At 39.8% G+C, this 18,755-nt stretch overlaps 2 protein-coding genes across 8 annotated transcripts in view; one reads left to right on the top strand and one right to left on the bottom strand.

Moving 5' to 3' along the window:
• sgsm2 (small G protein signaling modulator 2) overlaps positions 1-12,011 on the top strand; it is a 91,965-nt gene extending 79,954 nt beyond the window's left edge. For all 4 annotated transcript variants that reach the window (XM_029446697.1, XM_029446698.1, XM_029446696.1 and 1 more), the window contains 6 exons: positions 1,380-1,504; positions 1,955-2,037; positions 3,134-3,243; positions 3,462-3,558; positions 7,121-7,288; positions 8,426-12,011. In XM_029446697.1, the coding sequence (XP_029302557.1) occupies positions 1,380-1,504; positions 1,955-2,037; positions 3,134-3,243; positions 3,462-3,558; positions 7,121-7,288; positions 8,426-8,514 (672 nt within the window). In that variant the 3' untranslated portion in view covers positions 8,515-12,011. The remainder of the gene's footprint in view (positions 1-1,379; positions 1,505-1,954; positions 2,038-3,133; positions 3,244-3,461; positions 3,559-7,120; positions 7,289-8,425) is intronic.
• A 753-nt stretch (positions 12,012-12,764) lies between these two features.
• The window catches only part of tpst1 (tyrosylprotein sulfotransferase 1), a 39,549-nt gene continuing 33,558 nt past the window's right edge, over positions 12,765-18,755 (bottom strand). For 3 of the 4 annotated variants that reach the window (XR_003833298.1, XR_003833299.1, XM_029446700.1), the window contains 3 exons: positions 16,413-16,463; positions 15,753-15,821; positions 12,765-13,684 (listed from right to left, as the gene is read on the bottom strand). Coding sequence is in view for 2 of the 4 variants with exons in the window: in XM_029446700.1 (XP_029302560.1) it covers positions 15,786-15,821; positions 16,413-16,463 (87 nt within the window). In the remaining 2 variants the exon portion in view is untranslated. The remainder of the gene's footprint in view (positions 13,685-15,752; positions 15,822-16,412; positions 16,464-18,755) is intronic. The other variant, XM_029446701.1, reaches the window with a different exon arrangement.

Genomic DNA, 18,755 nt, shown 5'->3' with positions numbered 1-18,755 from the left:
GTCTTAGTTAAAATATGTTGACTTGCAAAATGTATAGAATTTTACAATACATATCTTTAAATGCTATTTTCTCAAAATATTTTTTTTTCTCGTACTGTGAGCCAGAACGCTTTACTTCAGGAGCTCTTACATGCCCCAAACATTCCAGCTTCATTCCTCTCTATATTCACAGGGCTTTGTTCATGTAGCATTCATAGCCTTATTTAACATTTTATTCCTAAAAACATGGCGAAATGTTTTTTTAATGACTGTTGGCAGTATTTTCTGTGATCCAAAAAGATTTCCAGTAAAAAATAGGGCTGTCAAGCGATTTAAAAAAAAATCTAATTACAAGCTTTGTGATTAATTAATCTAAATGAATTAGCTGTGAGAAGCATTTCAAAATATTCAAATGGGTTTGGAAGATGAGTGAATCAATGAGTAGCATTACTGTAGCATTATAAACCGGTTAACATGTCTTTTATTTCAATACTGTTTCTCCAATATCGTTTATGTCACAATTATCTTAGACAACACAGACCATCAGTTTGACATAAAGTAACATCTTTCATTGCACAATAAACAATATGTTTAAAAGTTGTGTCATGTGACGCCATGTGTAAAGCCTCCGTTAGCCCCCTGTCCTCTACCTGCAGTCCATTGCAATACATTTCTGATGGAGTTGTTAATGTGTCTCAGGTAGACCGACTCATTCTGCATCTGAACTCCTGATCGAGAGATGACGAGACGGTTAGCTCACTTTAGCATCAGTGGCGGTACTAGCTAGCTCCGAGCTGCTAAGTGCTTTGCGTTGAGGTGATATATATATATATATATCTCTATATCTCTATATATAGAGATATAGAGATATAGATATCTCTATATTTCAGCTTGAAGTTCTCCGATGGTTCGAACATTCTTTGCTGCAGGAATCACACAGAGCGGAGCATCAACAGTTACATCCGGGAGTTTATTAATGTAAACTTTACATTCACTGAGCCAAGTAACGTTTTATCATCCGCTTCATCATGTTGACGAGGCTGCTGTGGCCGGGCCGCTTCGTAAAGGGTTAAGGGGGGTATTCATATTTCTTCTCTGGAAATGTTTGTAATTAGCACATATTTAATAATATTAAAAGAAATATGAGGCTTTATTATTTGCATATTCAAACATTACAGTTCAGAAAACTTGTAATACAAAAGATAATTGTGAGTATCAACTGGTTTCAGTCTCAGGGCGATATCTGCTGTATTAGTTACAGTTGTGACTCTATTGACCTGTCGTGTCTTCTTTTAAAGGCTCAAAAGATGTGACTCATAGTAAAACACATAAAAAAGCAAAATAAGGACCAAACACTTTTCCACCGAGTTACTAATGTCGACAATGTTTCCTGTGATCAGATCGAGCTGTTGGACACGGTCGCCCTCAACCTCCACAGGATAGACAAAGATGTGCAGCGCTGCGACCGCAACTATTATTATTTCACCTCAGCCAACCTGGAGAAACTACGCAACATCATGTGCAGGTGTGTACGACAAGTGTTTAAAGCTGCTGTATAGAATATTTTATATGAACACTGGATCCACTGGATGAGTGTAATGTGTAATGTGTCAGCAAACACACAGAGAATTATCAACGGACTCTGCTGTTCCCCTCACCTCTATGTTAACGTCATTTAGAGTCTAAATGAATGCTAATGCTGCTCCATATCTTGTTGCTGTGTAAATAAGTAGCTGTTTGCTCATATATGTTCACCATGTCAATTTAAAGGTGATGTGGTTTGTTTCTTCTGCCAAAGTGACCAAAAAATCAGATCTTCATGCAAAAACCAAATCTAGGAAATGTACAAAAGTTAATTATCAAAAGTAATCACAATCAAATAAAAGTATTTTCAAATGTATTCTTGAGTAAATGTCTGAGTTCCCTCCACACGTGTGCATCACATGTGGTTAGCTGAAGGTGTTTGTCTTTGCAGCTTTGTGTGGGAGCATCTAGAGATGGGCTACGTTCAGGGCATGTGTGACCTGCTGGCTCCGCTCATGGTCATCCTGGATGATGGTGAGAAGAAAAGAATCATCATATACTTTTTATCTCCTGACTGTTATTATTACTATAGTACAGATGAAAAATATCCCCAGAAGCTGTTATAGAATTGAACTTTATTTGCCTAATTTAATAATAGAAATAATAAATAAACAAAGGTAATAGCAGCCGTGTGTTTTATGCATGACCATGAAGTTTAGTTGTTCAACAATCAAACAACTTTGTATTTGTTTTATCACCCAAACCTGCATATCCAGCGACATCCACATCCAGTTCTGAATATACATTCAGAGCTTTCATTTTTAACACGTGTATTCATTGTGTTTAGAGCCGGTATTTGTGCACTGTTGCAGATAAAGATACATAGGCTCCACTAATATTATTAGTATTATATATATATTATATATTAGTTGTAGAATTAGATCCCCGTGGTGGCTGCGTAGGATTGTTTCCAATTTGTGTGATCCAAACATTTCCAATTACTGCAGATCGTTGTAAAGTCCAAAAGTCAACAGCCATTGAAAAAAAAAACAGAAATGTAATCATTTCCACAACATGTTTTTATCCAAGCAAATATTCTACTTCAATCCATATTTGTTGGCGTTTAGCTATTCAAGACGACATTTTCACTCAGAACTACTTGCTGAAATCTATTTCAACTCCAATACTATTATAGTGAATTACCTAAGTTGTTACTTAATTGATAATTTAATGTGTCTGCTCTTGCTCGGCGCTCCATTAAAACATCATCACTGTATTGATGTTGACGGAACTGACGTATTATATTCATTAAAAAGGTTGATTTAATAAAAACCGATGAACAAAATGCTCAATTTGAATAAAGTCAATCGAGGATTGATTTGTTTTGTGTGTGATGACGTAATAAAATATGATGACAGATATTTGAAGCTTCATTCAAAATGCCAAATGCAAAAATGACATTCAGTACAGCCCTCTGCTCTCCAGCTTTGAAATTAAAGTTGGAAATATTATTTGTTGAATGTGATGAGTGACTGTGAGAGAACTTAAATGTTGTCCTGGCTTCATGACCCTAAGTTTTTCCTTTGTGCGTGTGTGTGTGTGTGTGTGTGTGTGTGTGTGTGTGTGTCAGAGTGCCTGGCGTACAGCTGTTTCACCCAGCTAATGAAGAGGATGAGTCAGAACTTCCCTAATGGTGGAGCCATGGACACACACTTTGCCAACATGAGGTCACTGATCCAGGTGACGGATAATTCTTACTGTGTGTGTGTGTGTGTGTGTGTGTGTGTGTGTGTGTGTGTGTGTGTGTGTGTGTGTGTGTGTGTGTGTGTGTGTGTGTGTGTGTGTGTGTGTGTGTGTGTGTGTGTGTGTGTGTGTGTGTGTCAGAGCGAGAGCGAGAGGGAGTGTGCCCCCTCTGCTAAAACCCACTGATGTTCCCTCTGCTCTCCCTCTGATGTCAGATCCTGGACTCGGAGCTGTTTGAACTGATGCAGCAGAATGGAGATTACACTCACTTCTACTTCTGTTACCGCTGGTTCCTGCTGGACTTCAAGAGAGGTGAACAACACAGCTTTACTCTCTCTGACCCATATTCTCCAACTCATTGATGTGTCAGCTTCAAAGCTGCATTAAGTGTTCTGGTCCTTGTCGTGCGGCTCTACACACTCCTAGTGTGGAGCTCATGACTGGCCGGGCCTGTGGTGGACAGTGACCAAGTGCTGTACTCAAGTACAATTTTGAGGTACCTAACTTGAGTAATTCTATTGTATGCTTCTTTATACTTTTACTTCCCTACATTTCTGAGGGAAATATTGCACTTTTTACTCCACTACATATATTTGGCAGCTGTAGTTACTCTTTACTTTGCAGAATCAGAATATACTAAATATTTTCAACATATTCTCAGCAAAAGAAAATGGTGAAAATTATCTGCTGATCATATTGACATCATACCAGCACTTACACCTTTCACTGCAGATGTTAATGTCTACAGCCTCTCTGAAGAATGTGTCACAGACATGAAATACAGGCCTAAAGTCAACTATTATTTACACGCTTCCTAACCTTTTTCTGTGTAAAATAAATAGCCTATAAATGACCTTTTTAGTTGAATGAAACATTTTATTATTGATGGTCATTATCAAAGGAAACTCTATGTAGACATATAAACATATGTAGAATGATACTCTCACAGCTGGAAGGCAGAACCTGCACAGTAAAGTAATGTTGTTTAATATATAATGACCACATTTCAGCATTATTTGTTGCAGATTTGGTATGGAGGTATTCCATAAGTAGCAGAAAGTAATCAAGTTATGTTACTTTAATATTGTGATACTTTTTTAGGTTACTGACTGCCATTTTGAACAGGTAATTACTCGTAATTGTATCAGAGTACATTTTTAAAGTAATCCTCTCAACCCTGGTTATAAATGAAGCTACCTGACAGTATATACCATTTATTTTTATTATCTCCACCTTTACCAGCAGCAACATTATAATCCAGTTATATAATATATATTATTCTGAAATGTACTTTTTGTAGTTTAAGTATATTTTGATTCTAATACTAGTGTACCTTTACTTGTGCATGCCTTTTACTTGTAACAGAGTATTTCTGTACTGCAGTATTGCTACGTTTACTTGAGTACCAGATGTACTTCTCCACCACAGAGCAGGAGAAAAGAAGTGCGTCGCAGCAAAACTGACAAAAAAGGTGGAAAAATCTAGAACAAAGGAGGAAAATAAATAAAAGAGGTGTCATTACTACCATTTCAGGAAGTGATTAAATGGCTACATGTGTACATCCTTGTGAGGTCAACAAATTGGAAACCATGGTAACACGATGTCCTAATGCCTTTAATAGTAGCAGTACATGTTGTACCGAGTGCTCGGATGTTACAAATTCAACACCTCTGTGACGATTCACTCTCTTCCTCTCTACTGACGTTTCTCTTCCTCTCTCTTCCTTTCTACTGACGTTTCTCTTCCTCTCTCTTCCTTTCTACTGACGTTTCTCTTCCTCTCTTCCTCTCTACTAACGTTTCTCTTCCTCTCTACTTACGTTTCTCTTCTTCTCTTCCTCTCTACTTACGTTTCTCTTCCTCTCTTCCTCTCTACTTATGTTTCTCTTCCTCTCTACTGACGATTCTCTTCCTCTCTCTTCCTTTCTACTAACGTTTCTCTTCCTCTCTTCCTCTCTACTTACGTTTCTCTTCTTCTCTTCCTCTCTACTGATGTTTCTCTTCCTCTCTTCCTCTCTACTTACGTTTCTCTTCCTCTCTACTTACGTTTCTCTTCCTCTCTTCCTCTCTACTTACGTTTCTCTTCCTCTCTACTGACGATTCTCTTCCTCTCTCTTCCTCTCTACTGACGTTTCTCTTCCTCTCTTCCTCTCTACTTACGTTTCTCTTCCTCTCTACTGACGTTTCTCTTCCTCTCTTCCTCTCTACTAACGTTTCTCTTCCTCTCTTCCTCTCTACTGACGTTTCTCTTCATCTCTACTAACGATTAACTTCCTCTCTTCCTTTCTACTGACGTTTCTCTTCCTCTCTTCCTCTCTACTTACGTTTCTCTTCCTCTCTACTGACGTTTCTCTTCCTCTCTTCCTCTCTACTAACGTTTCTCTTCCTCTCTTCCTCTCTACTTACGTTTCTCTTCTTCTCTTCCTCTCTACTGATGTTTCTCTTCCTCTCTTCCTCTCTACTTACGTTTCTCTTCCTCTCTTCCTCTCTACTGACGTTTCTCTTCCTCTCTTCCTCTCTACTTACGTTTCTCTTCCTCTCTTCCTCTCTACTTACGTTTCTCTTCCTCTCTACTGACGATTCTCTTCCTCTCTCTTCCTTTCTACTAACGTTTCTCTTCCTCTCTTCCTCTCTACTTACGTTTCTCTTCTTCTCTTCCTCTCTACTGATGTTTCTCTTCCTCTCTTCCTCTCTACTTACGTTTCTCTTCCTCTCTTCCTCTCTACTTACGTTTCTCTTCCTCTCTACTGACGATTCTCTTCCTCTCTCTTCCTTTCTACTGACGTTTCTCTTCCTCTCTTCCTCTCTACTTACGTTTCTCTTCCTCTCTACTGACGATTCTCTTCCTCTCTCTTCCTTTCTACTGACGTTTCTCTTCCTCTCTTCCTCTCTACTAACGTTTCTCTTCCTCTCTTCCTCTCTACTGACGTTTCTCTTCCTCTCTACTAACGATTAACTTCCTCTCTTCCTCTCTACTAACGATTAACTTCCTCTCTTCCTCTCTACTGACGTTTCTCTTCCTCTCTTCCTCTCTACTGACGTTTCTCTTCCTCTCTTCCTCTCTACTGATGTTTCTCTTCCTCTCTACTTACGATTATCTTCCTCTCTTCCTCTCTACTGACGTTTCTCTTCCTCTCTACTGATGTTTCTCTTCCTCTCTACTGACGTTTCTCTTCCTCTCTTCCTCTCTACTGACATTTCTCTTCCTCTCTTCCTCTCTACTGATGTTTCTCTTCCTCTCTTCCTCTCTTCCTCTCTACTGACGTTTCTCTTCCTCTCTTCCTCTCTACTGATGTTTCTCTTCCTCTCTACTGACATTTCTCTTCCTCTCTACTGATGTTTCTCTTCCTCTCTTCCTCTCTACTGACGTTTGTCTTCCTCTCTCTTCCTCTCCTTAAAGGGCTAAAAGTCTTGTCTTTACTGTCACATGTGATGAAATGACCATCAGTTATCTGACAATATTGTTGATCATTACTAAAACTCGCTTTTATCATTGTTGTTTCCCATCTAATATGGCATTTTTGTTTGTTTTTTGTATTAATTAAAGAAACCTGATTTCTGTACATCATCATAATTTTTTTTCATCCAGGTTTTTTAATTCACAAATTGAAAATACGCGTAAACACAGGTGGATGTAAACACAGCTAATGAACGGCACCACAGGAAGATGTGTTAGCTTTTTAGAAAGTTAGGAGGGGCAAGACTTGCGGTCTGTAAAATATGCTGACTGTGAAAATTCCAGTAGGAAATATTTTCCATTTGTGAATGTGAGAGCTGAAAAGTTTTCCTAGCCACATGACCCTATCTTCTTCTGTGTGTGTGTGTGTGTGTGTGTGTGTGTGTGTGTGTGTGTGTGTGTGTGTGTGTGTGTGCAGAGCTCCTGTACGATGATGTGTTCGCGGTGTGGGAGGTGATCTGGGTGGCTCCCAGGATTTCCTCGCAGCACTTCGTCCTCTTTCTGGCGTTGGCCCTGGTCACAGTTTACCGTGAGATCATCATGGACAACAACATGGACTTCACGGACATCATTAAGTTCTTCAATGGTAAGAGACAAACCCATAAAGTATAGTGTGTACTCGATTTTAATTTTGTTGATCGCTTATTCCTCACTATGCTGTCATGGCTGCCATCAGTTGACAACAGACATTTATGTTATATTGTGTAGTGAAATATGTGTGATGATGTACCTGTGTTTGTGTAGTCTAGCAACATTTTAGTATACGCTGTTTTCAGAAAAGGATTAGGGATGGGCAACATGGAAAACATTTTCTATCGCAGTATGTGGAGATATGAAAGATTCAGTTAAAAAACGTTAAAGTTTTAGATGTATACATAAAATGATCACGTTGAAATTAAGTGGTACTACTCACTGATACACACTAACACAGCCTGATGAATACACACAGAGATACACAATTGATAGAATGTTATGTAAATAATAATAATTCATAAAAATATAAATTTCCTTTTGCAGCAACAAATGTGAAAAAAATAGAAATTGGTTGATTTGTTAAAAATATATAATATCCCACCACCTGCTGTAAGTGTATGAAAATAAGTTAGAAGGCGACCAGAGAATTTAAAATAGTTAACTTAAAATAATTCATTAATAATTCATTAATTCATTAATTAATGAAAAAATAATGGTTGAACCGTGGTAGTGGTATTAAATGCAAACTTGATCAAACCTACAAAGAGAGACTAAGAGTCGGACAGGAACATGACGGGTGGTGTAGTAGAAGGAGCACTTGAGGTCGTCTGGTCGGGCTGTGAGGACACACAAATACAGTTGGGAACCACTGCAGTAGCTTACCTGCTCAAACCTGCAGGAAGGCATGCTCTCATGCACAAGTGTTTCAGGCAGCAAAAAGTACAATGACTTGAAAAAGAGGCAGGAGCACTTAAGAATGACAGATAGTGTAGAATCCATAACCACGTCTGCGCTGCATATCCATCATTCTAAAGGCACCTGTATGCCTCACACAAACTAGTTCTAACAAAGTGACGTCCGACCACGACTACAGGCAGAAGTGTTCATACTTGTTCCTAATAACCACACCCGGAGGCGAGGTGAGAAGCAGCCTGCAGCCTTATTAAAGAAGTGGTTGTTCATGTAAGGGATGTGTAAACTATATGTATTAATATAAAGTTGCCTCTCTAATAGTGTGTCTGATCCACAGAGATGGCTGAGCGTCATGATGTCCAACATATCTTGAAGATAGCACGGGAGCTGGTGCACAAAGTCCAGTCTCTGATGGACAACAAGTGACTATAGAGGAGTGTGAGGATGCAGAGGGAGACACTCAGCTCTTCCTCTCATCCTACAAAGAGACAGTGTTGCCAGGCCTCCACCTATCCAGGGAAGAGCCAGGGAGTCCAGGTCTCCTCCCTGCCCAGATCAAGGCCCTGGGAGTGGGGCAGGAGCGCTGCTGGAGCGGCCTGGCTCTGGAGCTCGGCTTCGATCTGTTTACATTTACCTTCACATGGAATGCCCATGGTGTCCGTTCAGACATGTGGATTTGTCTGCATGCTTGTGAGTTTAATCACACTGTGAACACATTATTGAGTCTCCCCAGTCCTACAGAGCTTGTGTGCGTGCATGAGAACACACATACACACACACACACACATGCACAAACACACTCCTAAATAACATTGGCTCTATCACTACTCCACTTTTCTAGAGTGACTCTGAACCAGAACATATTGGATGCTTGTCAGGAAGGCTTCAGTGTTTGACAGATTCCTCCATGTGATGCCAGTGGTGGCCATGAGGGGGCAGGATTTACAGACAACAATGTCAGAGGAGCAGAAGACTTAGCCAAGAAGAAGTTTTCATAAGTGACCAAATGGACTGTGCCAACTACCTTTTCATGAGTGCTTTATACTACATGCATGCATATGTGTGTGTGTGTGTGTGTGTGTGTGTGTGTGTGTGTGTGTGTGTGTGTATGTGTGTGTGTGTGTGTGTGTGTGTGTGTGTGTGTGTGTGTGTGTTTACCATCCCCCCCCTTCTGTCTTCTACATTCTCACACAAATGTTGCCTTTATCAGTAACAGCCCAAGGTACTTAGTTGCACTTTCTGTGAGGATTTCCTTCCTGGTGCCTGTGAAGGCCTCACCAGAGTTGGTGTGGGCCGGAGACGCCACAAGAGGATGAATTGCAGCCAACTTTCCTGAGCATGTTAGTCAGTGGTTAATGCATGTGTAATCCTTGTTCCAAGGTAACATAGCAGCAGAGCACAACAGTAAAGACAAAAGCACACGGGCCTTCTTCCTTACTTTAATACAAAACTTGTGTATCTGTATTTTGTAGTAACAGGGTTTGTGTTCAGGGTTGTAGCTACCACTGGGGATGCTGAGGTCATGGCTTTTGTAATATATCTGGATTTAGGAATTACTATTCTGTGATTACACACATATTACACGTCAGGTTTTAAAAGCTGATGTTTTTCAGAATAAATATCTTAAATATCACTGTTTTTAAGAAAAACTAAAGGAATTTAGTACTATCCAACACTTTTTAGAGCAGTATGTTGGGAAATACAAATGTACAACCTTAAAAAACAATAACCTAAAAGTAATTGTCGGATTTCTTCTTTTTCTACTCTAAAGTTTTTACATTGTGAAGAGTCCCGGGCTCGTCAAAGATTTCGTAGATGGGTTGAGCTGCGCTGGAGGGGAATGTGGACTCCTGACCTCAGTATTTCTAAAACCCTGCCTCCGGCTCTGTTGTAGTTAGCTTCTGCAAGGTTGGCTGAAGTTACAAAGGACACTTAGCTGAGAAACACACTGACTGAGGACTAATAATAATAAACTGTCCAATAAATCAAGTAATCTAGATTTATAGACGCCCCGGCCTGAGAGAAAGAGGGTATAAGAGAATGAACAATGAAACATGATTAAATGAGAATGAAAGAAAGTAACAGATTATATTTACCGTAAACCCAAAGTGGATATTCCTTTAAGAACAAGGCTGGCATTGTAATAGATTTGTATTTATTTTTTATTCCATGAAAAGACCAAACCTTTCCAACTCTCTGTGGCCTCTGCTCATCAGTTCCTACTAAAGACATAAGTCTTTACAACTGGGACTCAATTACATAGTTTAAATTTTAAAAAGGGTAAAGTTTTTCAAACAGCTGGCCACTATAGTTCTAGCAAACTTTACCAAAACAAGAGTCAATTCTAAATGTGTTGGGACTATTCTCAGTTTTCAATTTAATATTGTAAAAATGGCAATTTAAGGTTTAACTGTATCTACAAGAGTTGTGTGGAAGGGTTAGTGAGGTTTGGAGAAGGCTTCTTGCTTAAGTATGTGCATTAGTCGTCTCCATTGTGCGGTGGAACATGTGCACACCGACACACACTAACAGGCCCGGGATCCTGTCCTGGACTTTGTCAGGAATTTGCAGTAATCTCTCCCAAACAGGACTGTGTGTGTGTGTGCGTGTGCGTGTGTGTGTGTGTGTGTGTGCGTGTGTGTGTGTTCAGCAGTGCAGCTCTATGACACAGATGATTAAGATGTAAGGAGACACATACACAATACTTGTTAGTAGGAAACATTCATTGTTGGTTTGAGTCTTTTCATGGGATTTGTTGACAATACGAAAAATAGAAAAAAAGAGCTTTTGTCCTTTACATGAATCCAAGTTTTCCTTTGCAAGTAGAGACACACATGCTCACTGATCTGAAGACCTCATATTGCATTTAGCAGTACTGTCAGGAAAAGTGGTTGCAATTGTCCATAGAACCTGATTCTCCTCCCGCCAAAGTCTAGCCTCTGAAATGAAAACATACTTGTACCGGGTTGGTCTAAATAACAAATGTGTGTACTGAGAAGAAGCTGCTGTTAATGCCAATCTCCCTCTAGTGTTCAGTGAATCAGTATTAGGTTGGTTTTGTTTCCCCAGTGACAGCACAGAGTACTTTCATGTTTGTATCTGAAGGGAATCTGGGACATTTTGATACTGTTTCCAATCCCCCTCATCAGTGTGACCCTTTATCTCCACCTGCCTCGTCTCCTTAAAATGTCCAACACGGCTGCATATGATTGGTCATCCAGCACGGACCTGCACCTGTGATTCAAGTGCCAAGAGTCTTCCCCGATCCTGAAGTGTACTGTAGTCATCCGGCTCTCCGATTCGCTAGTTTGATCCCAGTAACGTGCGGTGGTGAGGCTGTACCTCGCTACGGCCTCTCCCCCCTCCACCACCCTGACGGAGGAGGGTCGCCGGGGGGACTGGGGCCCGTAGCAGAGCTCTTTCTTCCAATCAGGACATTGTGTACCAAAGCCTTGAAACAGCCCCCTCTGTGGCATGACGACAATGTGCAATTTCATACTGCATCTTGAAGACTGACTGTTTACTATGTGTGTAAAATATTTTTGAAAATGGTGATCTTGGATTCTTTATCTACTGTGCAATTTCTGTCATTTGAGAAAATCCATCAAAGTCTATATTGCTGTAAATATGAACCGAAAGCCCAATATTTCTATGAAGGCAGTCAGAACATATAACTTATATTGAGATCTATTTTTTATGTTGGTTTTAGCAGCACTAGCTGAAGGTGTATACTGGGCAGTAATGCAGAATGTGTGCAGACTGTGTTACACGTTGACTGTTAAGTGTTCTTTCTCAATGTTGTGCACCGACTTCAAATTTCTATTTATTTAGAGAGCCAATGATTGCATTGCTGAATATGTATTGGTAAGGATGTATCATTTGCCTTGAATGTAATGTATTATTAAATAAGAGGTTGTTCATTAGTGGGCTACTCGCTTTCCTTTTAACTTTCCTGCTACAAAGAACAAGATGTTTTGTGTATTCTTTCTTTTTTTATAATACTTCTTACAAACATGAACTATGTTAAAGCTGCTGATCCATATTTTTAATAATAACAACATTACATGAAATGACTATGTAATATAAAGGGAGTTGCTTGTAGTGAGCAATCTACAGAGAATTATCTTCCAGTTCAGTAATCCCCCTCAGCTCTAGTGTTTGAGCATCTTTCAGCTCCTATACTGTGTTAGTTCAGTCTCACTGGCTTCAAAAACAAAGCTCACAAAGCCCCTCACCTGTCCAACACAACGAGAAGACAGACAACAGAGTGGAGCATTTAGCAGCTAAAGAGACGCACATGTTCCTCAGGAGTTGGTGGAGACGAGAGAATATCAGGTGGACACAAACAACTCCAAATAAATGCTGACGTTGCTCTTTGTCTGCTGGATGTGTAAATAAGAAACTCTTTGCTTACAGTTTGCGGTTTAAACTTTGTAAAAGTGACCGTAGTGTTGCAGCCAAAATATAGGTTTAAAATCTAAATGCGATACAAGTAGCAAAAATACATTGATTGAATCCTGTAAATTGTTTCAATTGTAAAATTGATTGACAATCAATAGAATTTATCAAATAGTTAAACTTTCCCTGTCTGGGCAACAGACGACACGTGACAGACGCTGTGACACAGTGCTGGGATGATGCTGTTCTGTTCTGAAAAGGTACCATCTGGCTCCAGGTTTGATTGAACAAAACTTTATTTAAGAATATGCACCACAGTATAAAGTAAAGTCTAAGTGTCCCTTTAAAACACATGTCCACATCAGGACACCTCTTCGTTCATTTGAGATTTAATTCACTTCATAGCGCAAATTCTAATTCCATAGAACCTCTTGACCCGCTGGGAATTTGGGGCTTTTTTAGGGCCCCTGGGGGTCTGAGGCCCTGTGGCAGCTGCTCCCTATGCCAGGTTAGTAATCCAGCCTTGTCCATGTGAAGAAGGACATACATCCAAACGTATTTACTACTGTCAAGAATCATGAAGCGTTTTCAACTTAAACTGGAATCATCAGGACTTACTGAAACACCTTCACCTGAAATGATAAATAAAATGTCAGTGTTCAGTTATTTTCACTCTCCTCTCTATTTTCTTTTCACAGAACTAATAATGTCTCTGTTCCTCCAAAATAACCAGACTGACAACAGGTTTAAAAAAAACAAACAATGTTTATCACGGTCAATACTGATCAGTAACCATGACATTGCACAATACAAAGGCATGAAAAAAAAGTAACATTAAAATAGGTATTGCATCTTCCAAAAGCTAATTTCCATTCATAAATGCTTCTTGCGATTTCAGTTCACTGCAGTTTCTTACAACAGAATCACAGAGTGTTTTGTCTAAATAGCCAGAAATAATTTCAAAAAAAAAAAAATCGATGAGCGTGATGTGACACGAAAAGTAACAATCAGCAGACATTCTGTGGTTGTGAGAAGTATAAGCATTATTTTCTGTACAGTACAACATCGAAGGCCAAGAGTTCTCCGGATACTCTGGTAAGGAAACGGTCCCGCTGTGGTCATGTGACGAAGGCTCAACACAGATGGGGAGATGGGTGAGACGATGTCCATGATTTTCTGTTCAACTGCATCTCTGTTCCTGTTCCGAGACAGGACAATGTATTGTGTTAGTTCAAAGAGCCGTCTGTCGGAAGGTAACCGACGTCTCCTGCCAGCATCTCCAGCTGACGGATTAACAACTTCAATGTTTGTTTACAAAAAGCAAAGCATGAAGGCAACAATTCCCTGTATAAAGGGGTTAATGGGCGGGACTATTTCTTGGCGGCGTAACGTCAGCTGGCTCCAGCTCCATGTTTAGCGTACAGACATGACATATTTATTTTCATAGTCAACAATTATAATAATCAATTTGTTGATATCCTTTTGCAAGCAAAAATGTAAAACATGATCTGGTCCCAGCTTCTGAAATGTGAGGATTTGGTGCTACTTTGATTTATATCATTGTAAACTGGTCGGACAAAACAAGACCTTGAGTTGTGACGTGTGTTTCACTGTTTTCTGACATTATTTTAGACTAAATATTAATTGATTAATCACAGAAAAAAAAAAAAACTTACTTCATAATATAAAATGACTGTAAGCTGGACATTATCACAACACGTGGCATCATTAGAGTAACTATTGTCCACAATTATATTACAAGAAAGCAGTAATAAAACATAAGTACAATCAATCTTTTGTAAGGAGGAACATTTATTTTTATTTTCTGACACCTAAAACTATATTTTGCTAACAACAATAATAATAATAATATAATAATAATAATAATAATAATAATAATAATAATAATAATAATAATAAATGTGTAATTTGGTTTGTTCACTTAAGTGAAAGTTTGAAATGCTGAACTTGTAATAAGAGTATTTTCACACTGTTGGTTAAGTAAATGATCTGAATATGTATTCCATTACTGCGAGACGTCCTGGCACTTACCCAGAAGTCACATTTTGACACATTTTCCAGCAGCTAATGTGATTAAAAGTCAAGAAAACTGAGTCAAGCCATTTGTTTTTAGGAAATATCAAATGAAGAAAACCTCACATCTTACCTTCAAATGTTACTTAGACGACACAATACACTATTTTCTTCTGACAATGTCAAACAGGAAATCACCCGTTGAGGGATAACAAGTGCAGTTGTGTTCAGGAAAGCAGATGGGCGGCATTTTACACAGTATTAGGAACACATCTGCTGAGTATTACAGGTGCTGCACACCCACGTGTTTGCAGATCCCTGGCTGATTAGATCTCCGCTCAGGTTGGGGCTGGGGATTAAATAAACCCCACACACTGCACGTAACTATGTGTCATCTTTCCTTCCCTAAAAAGGTGCAACAAAGCCAGCAGGATCGTGTGAGAAATGTTAATCCTGCAGCGTCTGTGCACACTGAAGAGGTTCTGATGATATCCTGTGAAGTATGCAGAACCTTACAGGCAGACATACAACACTGTACTATGTAACAATGAGTATTGTAAAGTGTACTTTAAGTATCAAACGTTAAAGTAATAAATGCAACGAATGCCTTTTGTTTATGTTAATATATCATTAGATTATTTGCACTGCAGCATTTTACTGTTGTAGCTGATTGAGGTAGAGTAAGTTTTGTATTTTTCATTAACTTATAGTGTTTTCTGTATACGATCTTAATGCGTTAGGAAACTATAGGGCCGTACTGAATGTCCTGTTGTTACAAGCAAAGCTTCTATCCATGTTCTAGAAAAAAGCTGAAAAGTGAGTCATTGGATTTAATGAGTTAGTCTTTGTTTTATTTGCCCGAGGAAAATTCATAGTTTTATAAGCAGAATATTTGGTTGCATAAAAACTTGTGAACTTTTGATAAAATTTGACTTTCGGACAAAACGTTCGGATCACACAAGTCTATCAATCAATCAATCCTACGCAGCCACCTCAGGAATCCAATTCTGCAAATACTCTCATGTTAATAATATTATTAAAGCCAAATCTTGATCTTCAACTGTGCAGAAATATCTACACAATGAATAGACATGCAAAAAGAAGAAAGATAATGTATGAATGTTGATTTAGAATGCGATGGTCAGCATTATGAATGAAGCTGCGAAGCTTCCAGCTATTCGGTATAAGCAACTAGGTTAATGTAGTGACACACGAAGTGCAAAGTCTTGTACCTGTGTGTCGTGGGGATGGCACTCCCGCTGCTCCTAACTGGGTTTGGGTCTCTCTGCAGACTTCTGAATCTGTATGAAGGAACAAAGTGCAGACAACACACAGACACAAGTTACAGTATGTGAGCTCAGGGTGACAAGCAATATATATATAATATATCAACAAGCAAGAAGATGCCCAGTCAGCTCACTGACTGACGAACATACTTATCTTCCCCTCAAAGTCAGTGAACGATTGTGTTGATAAAAAAGCATTTTTGACTAATCAAAAGCAGATGCACTCTTCTGAAGTGTGGTCCTAAAACATGTAGAAAAAAGATGCAGATACGTGCGAGTACCAGGGGAGGGCACACGTGCTCTTCAGCCAACAACAGGCTCTTATACCCAGAAACAACAAGGCAACACAAAGAGACTAACAATCAAAATAACCACTAAAGACCAAAAACATGAAGCCGACTCCAGAAAACGACAACAGGCGGCATTATACGACAAGAAACTCAAGTCAAAAACAAGGAGATGAGTAAAAGTAAGCAGATGGAAATCTGTAATGAGATCTTTGACTGAGTTGCAGATGGTTTCACTCAAATCAGACACTAAAAAAAAGCAGAAAAAAAGAAAAGTAAAGAGAGAAAAGCTCAACAACAGGCAGAAATGTTACTGTACCTGTGATTGTTCTTTTAGGAAATCTGGTAGCTGAAATTCACCTTTAAAGACCTGGAAAACAAAGGACCAGGTTTAGAGGTTTAGAGCTCCACAAAGTCATTGAATCATCGTCTGGATTACCATGGGGAAGATTTACTGGATCATTCCTTCACTTCAGTAAAGTTACTTAATAAATGTCCTGATAAATGGGATTAAGGAATGATCATTGGTGTACAAAGGCATGACCATCATCGCTTTAAATCCTAGCGGAGCGGACACAGTCTAACAGATGAGATCCACCTCAGTGTGCATCTCACTCATGCAAGCAAGCTGAACATTTGCAACAGCAGAGGTGGAGGCAGCTGGACGCATGCCAGGAGTTTCATGCCCTGCTCCTGGAGTCATATAGTTTCCCCTCGGGGGCTGACATGGGACCAGGCAGAGAGGTGAAAGAGACACGGAGCAGGGATAGAGATGGATGGGAGCAGAGGAGCCTGGGGATTAATATCCTGTACCTGGGGCTCCAGTGAAAGACACTTGTCCTCCCTTATTGGCCTCAGCCACACAGTCGACACATAAAGGACCACTCCCGGATCCTTCAGGACTGCCAACACTCATCTTATTTCCACAACTTATAATATCTGCACAGGAAGTGTCGACTGAAAACAACACTGTCGCATGAGATAATGAAGAATGTGGAGGAACGCTTGGGCTATGAGTAGCAGCAGTGAGAAGCTGGTGATAAAGACATGAAACCAGAGGAGACAGCAGCCGCTGTGAGAGACTGCTCATCGTTACCACCACATTCAAACTACTAAACAACTCATCCTGCCACATGTATTCCTTTATTCACTTGGTTTACACATCATTACAGTATAATGTGCAGTATGGTGTGTGTACACATAGTATACACACACACATTTATATTGTTATTATTATTACTACATCAGTTTTGCACCACGTGTGCTGCGTTTAGTTTTGTCATTGCCTACAGCTTTGGCAGTCACCACTAACCTCCACTGCACCAAAAACATCAAAGACAACCACAGGTTCAAACGAGGGCAAAGAATAACTAAACTAATAAAATACACAATTTGTATTTTAATCTCAAAAAGTTACACAATCCAGTTTAGAATGTTTCACTTTCATCCTTTTCATGATTATTGGGTTTCCACAATAGAGCCAGTACACAAAACATATCAAGTGTTGAGTTGTATTTTAAATCTGATAATCAATGCAAGTCTGTGCTGGACCTCCAGAGTGGGAGGAGTGGATCAGACGTCCTGGCCCCCTCCTGGGCTCCAGAGATTAAAACTTCCCCAAAAACATAAAAATGTATTCCTTAATCCCCCTGCGTGCCTTCATGCATGCTTGCGTGTTTGCCTGAAGTCGACACAGGGCCAGAAACTAAACGTAATCTGAAATTATTTCCAACACCAGAGACAGAGAGGCGAGCGCATGTTTCCGATTTCCTCCCGGGAGCCATTTTGCAGCTTTCATCCTCAGCATGCAGAGGCTCCGGGCCAGACGGCTCCGAGCCCGTCCAAACCTTCTGTTCAGACAAAAGAAGGAGAGCATGCAAAGGAGAAGTGGAGCAGAATGCCCTCTGGTTGTGCAGTAGGTCACACAAGCGGGGTAAAGAATCCGTAGTGGCGTATGATTAGGCAATGTACAGAAGAAGCTGAGCTGTCTGCTCCAGATCAATCGGTCCTTCAGAGGGAGGACAGACGGAGATGAAGGCCAGACTTCATGTCTGCATGTTGGGATCACTGTAGCAATATGAAGCCAGTCTGCTCCTGTCCAGCAGACTCCGACCTCAAGGTCCATTACCTCTGAAGCTTCTGTTCAAATGCTCATGAAAGGAGGAATATTCATATGGTGGGAGATTTACAGCCTCTTCTAATGAGTCAGATAAAACGAGATGAAACACTGCTCAGTATGATAAATGACCTCTGCCTGCCAGTACAAGGCTCAGTCCCCAATGAGCTGTGTGACAGAAATGATACAGTGCTGCTTCCTGTCGTTATCCCAGAGGTAGATGATAACACACAGACCTCTTTCTAACTGAAGGTGTCTCTGAACAGCACGGTGCTGTTCAGACTCTGAGTTCGCCTAATTACAATCACATGAAGGTACAAATAAACATTGTTTCCATTATTACTAATTGAGCCTGAAAGTTCATTCCTGAGTTTGGAGATAGTAGTTTGGAAATGCTATAAGTGGACCTTGCATTTTCTTTGTTCGACCTTTCAACAGCATCTCAGCCTTTATGAACTTATCAGTTCAAATGTATGGGCTCATCTCTGCTGACCTTAAAGGGGAAAGAAACATTTACAACATGTTTTAATTGGATCATCAGAGATC

Source organism: Cottoperca gobio, chromosome 13 (genome assembly GCF_900634415.1).
Source record: "Cottoperca gobio chromosome 13, fCotGob3.1, whole genome shotgun sequence".
In the NCBI taxonomy this organism is placed as follows: Eukaryota; Metazoa; Chordata; class Actinopteri; order Perciformes; family Bovichtidae; genus Cottoperca; species Cottoperca gobio.
This window is presented reverse-complemented; position numbering and strand designations above follow the sequence as displayed.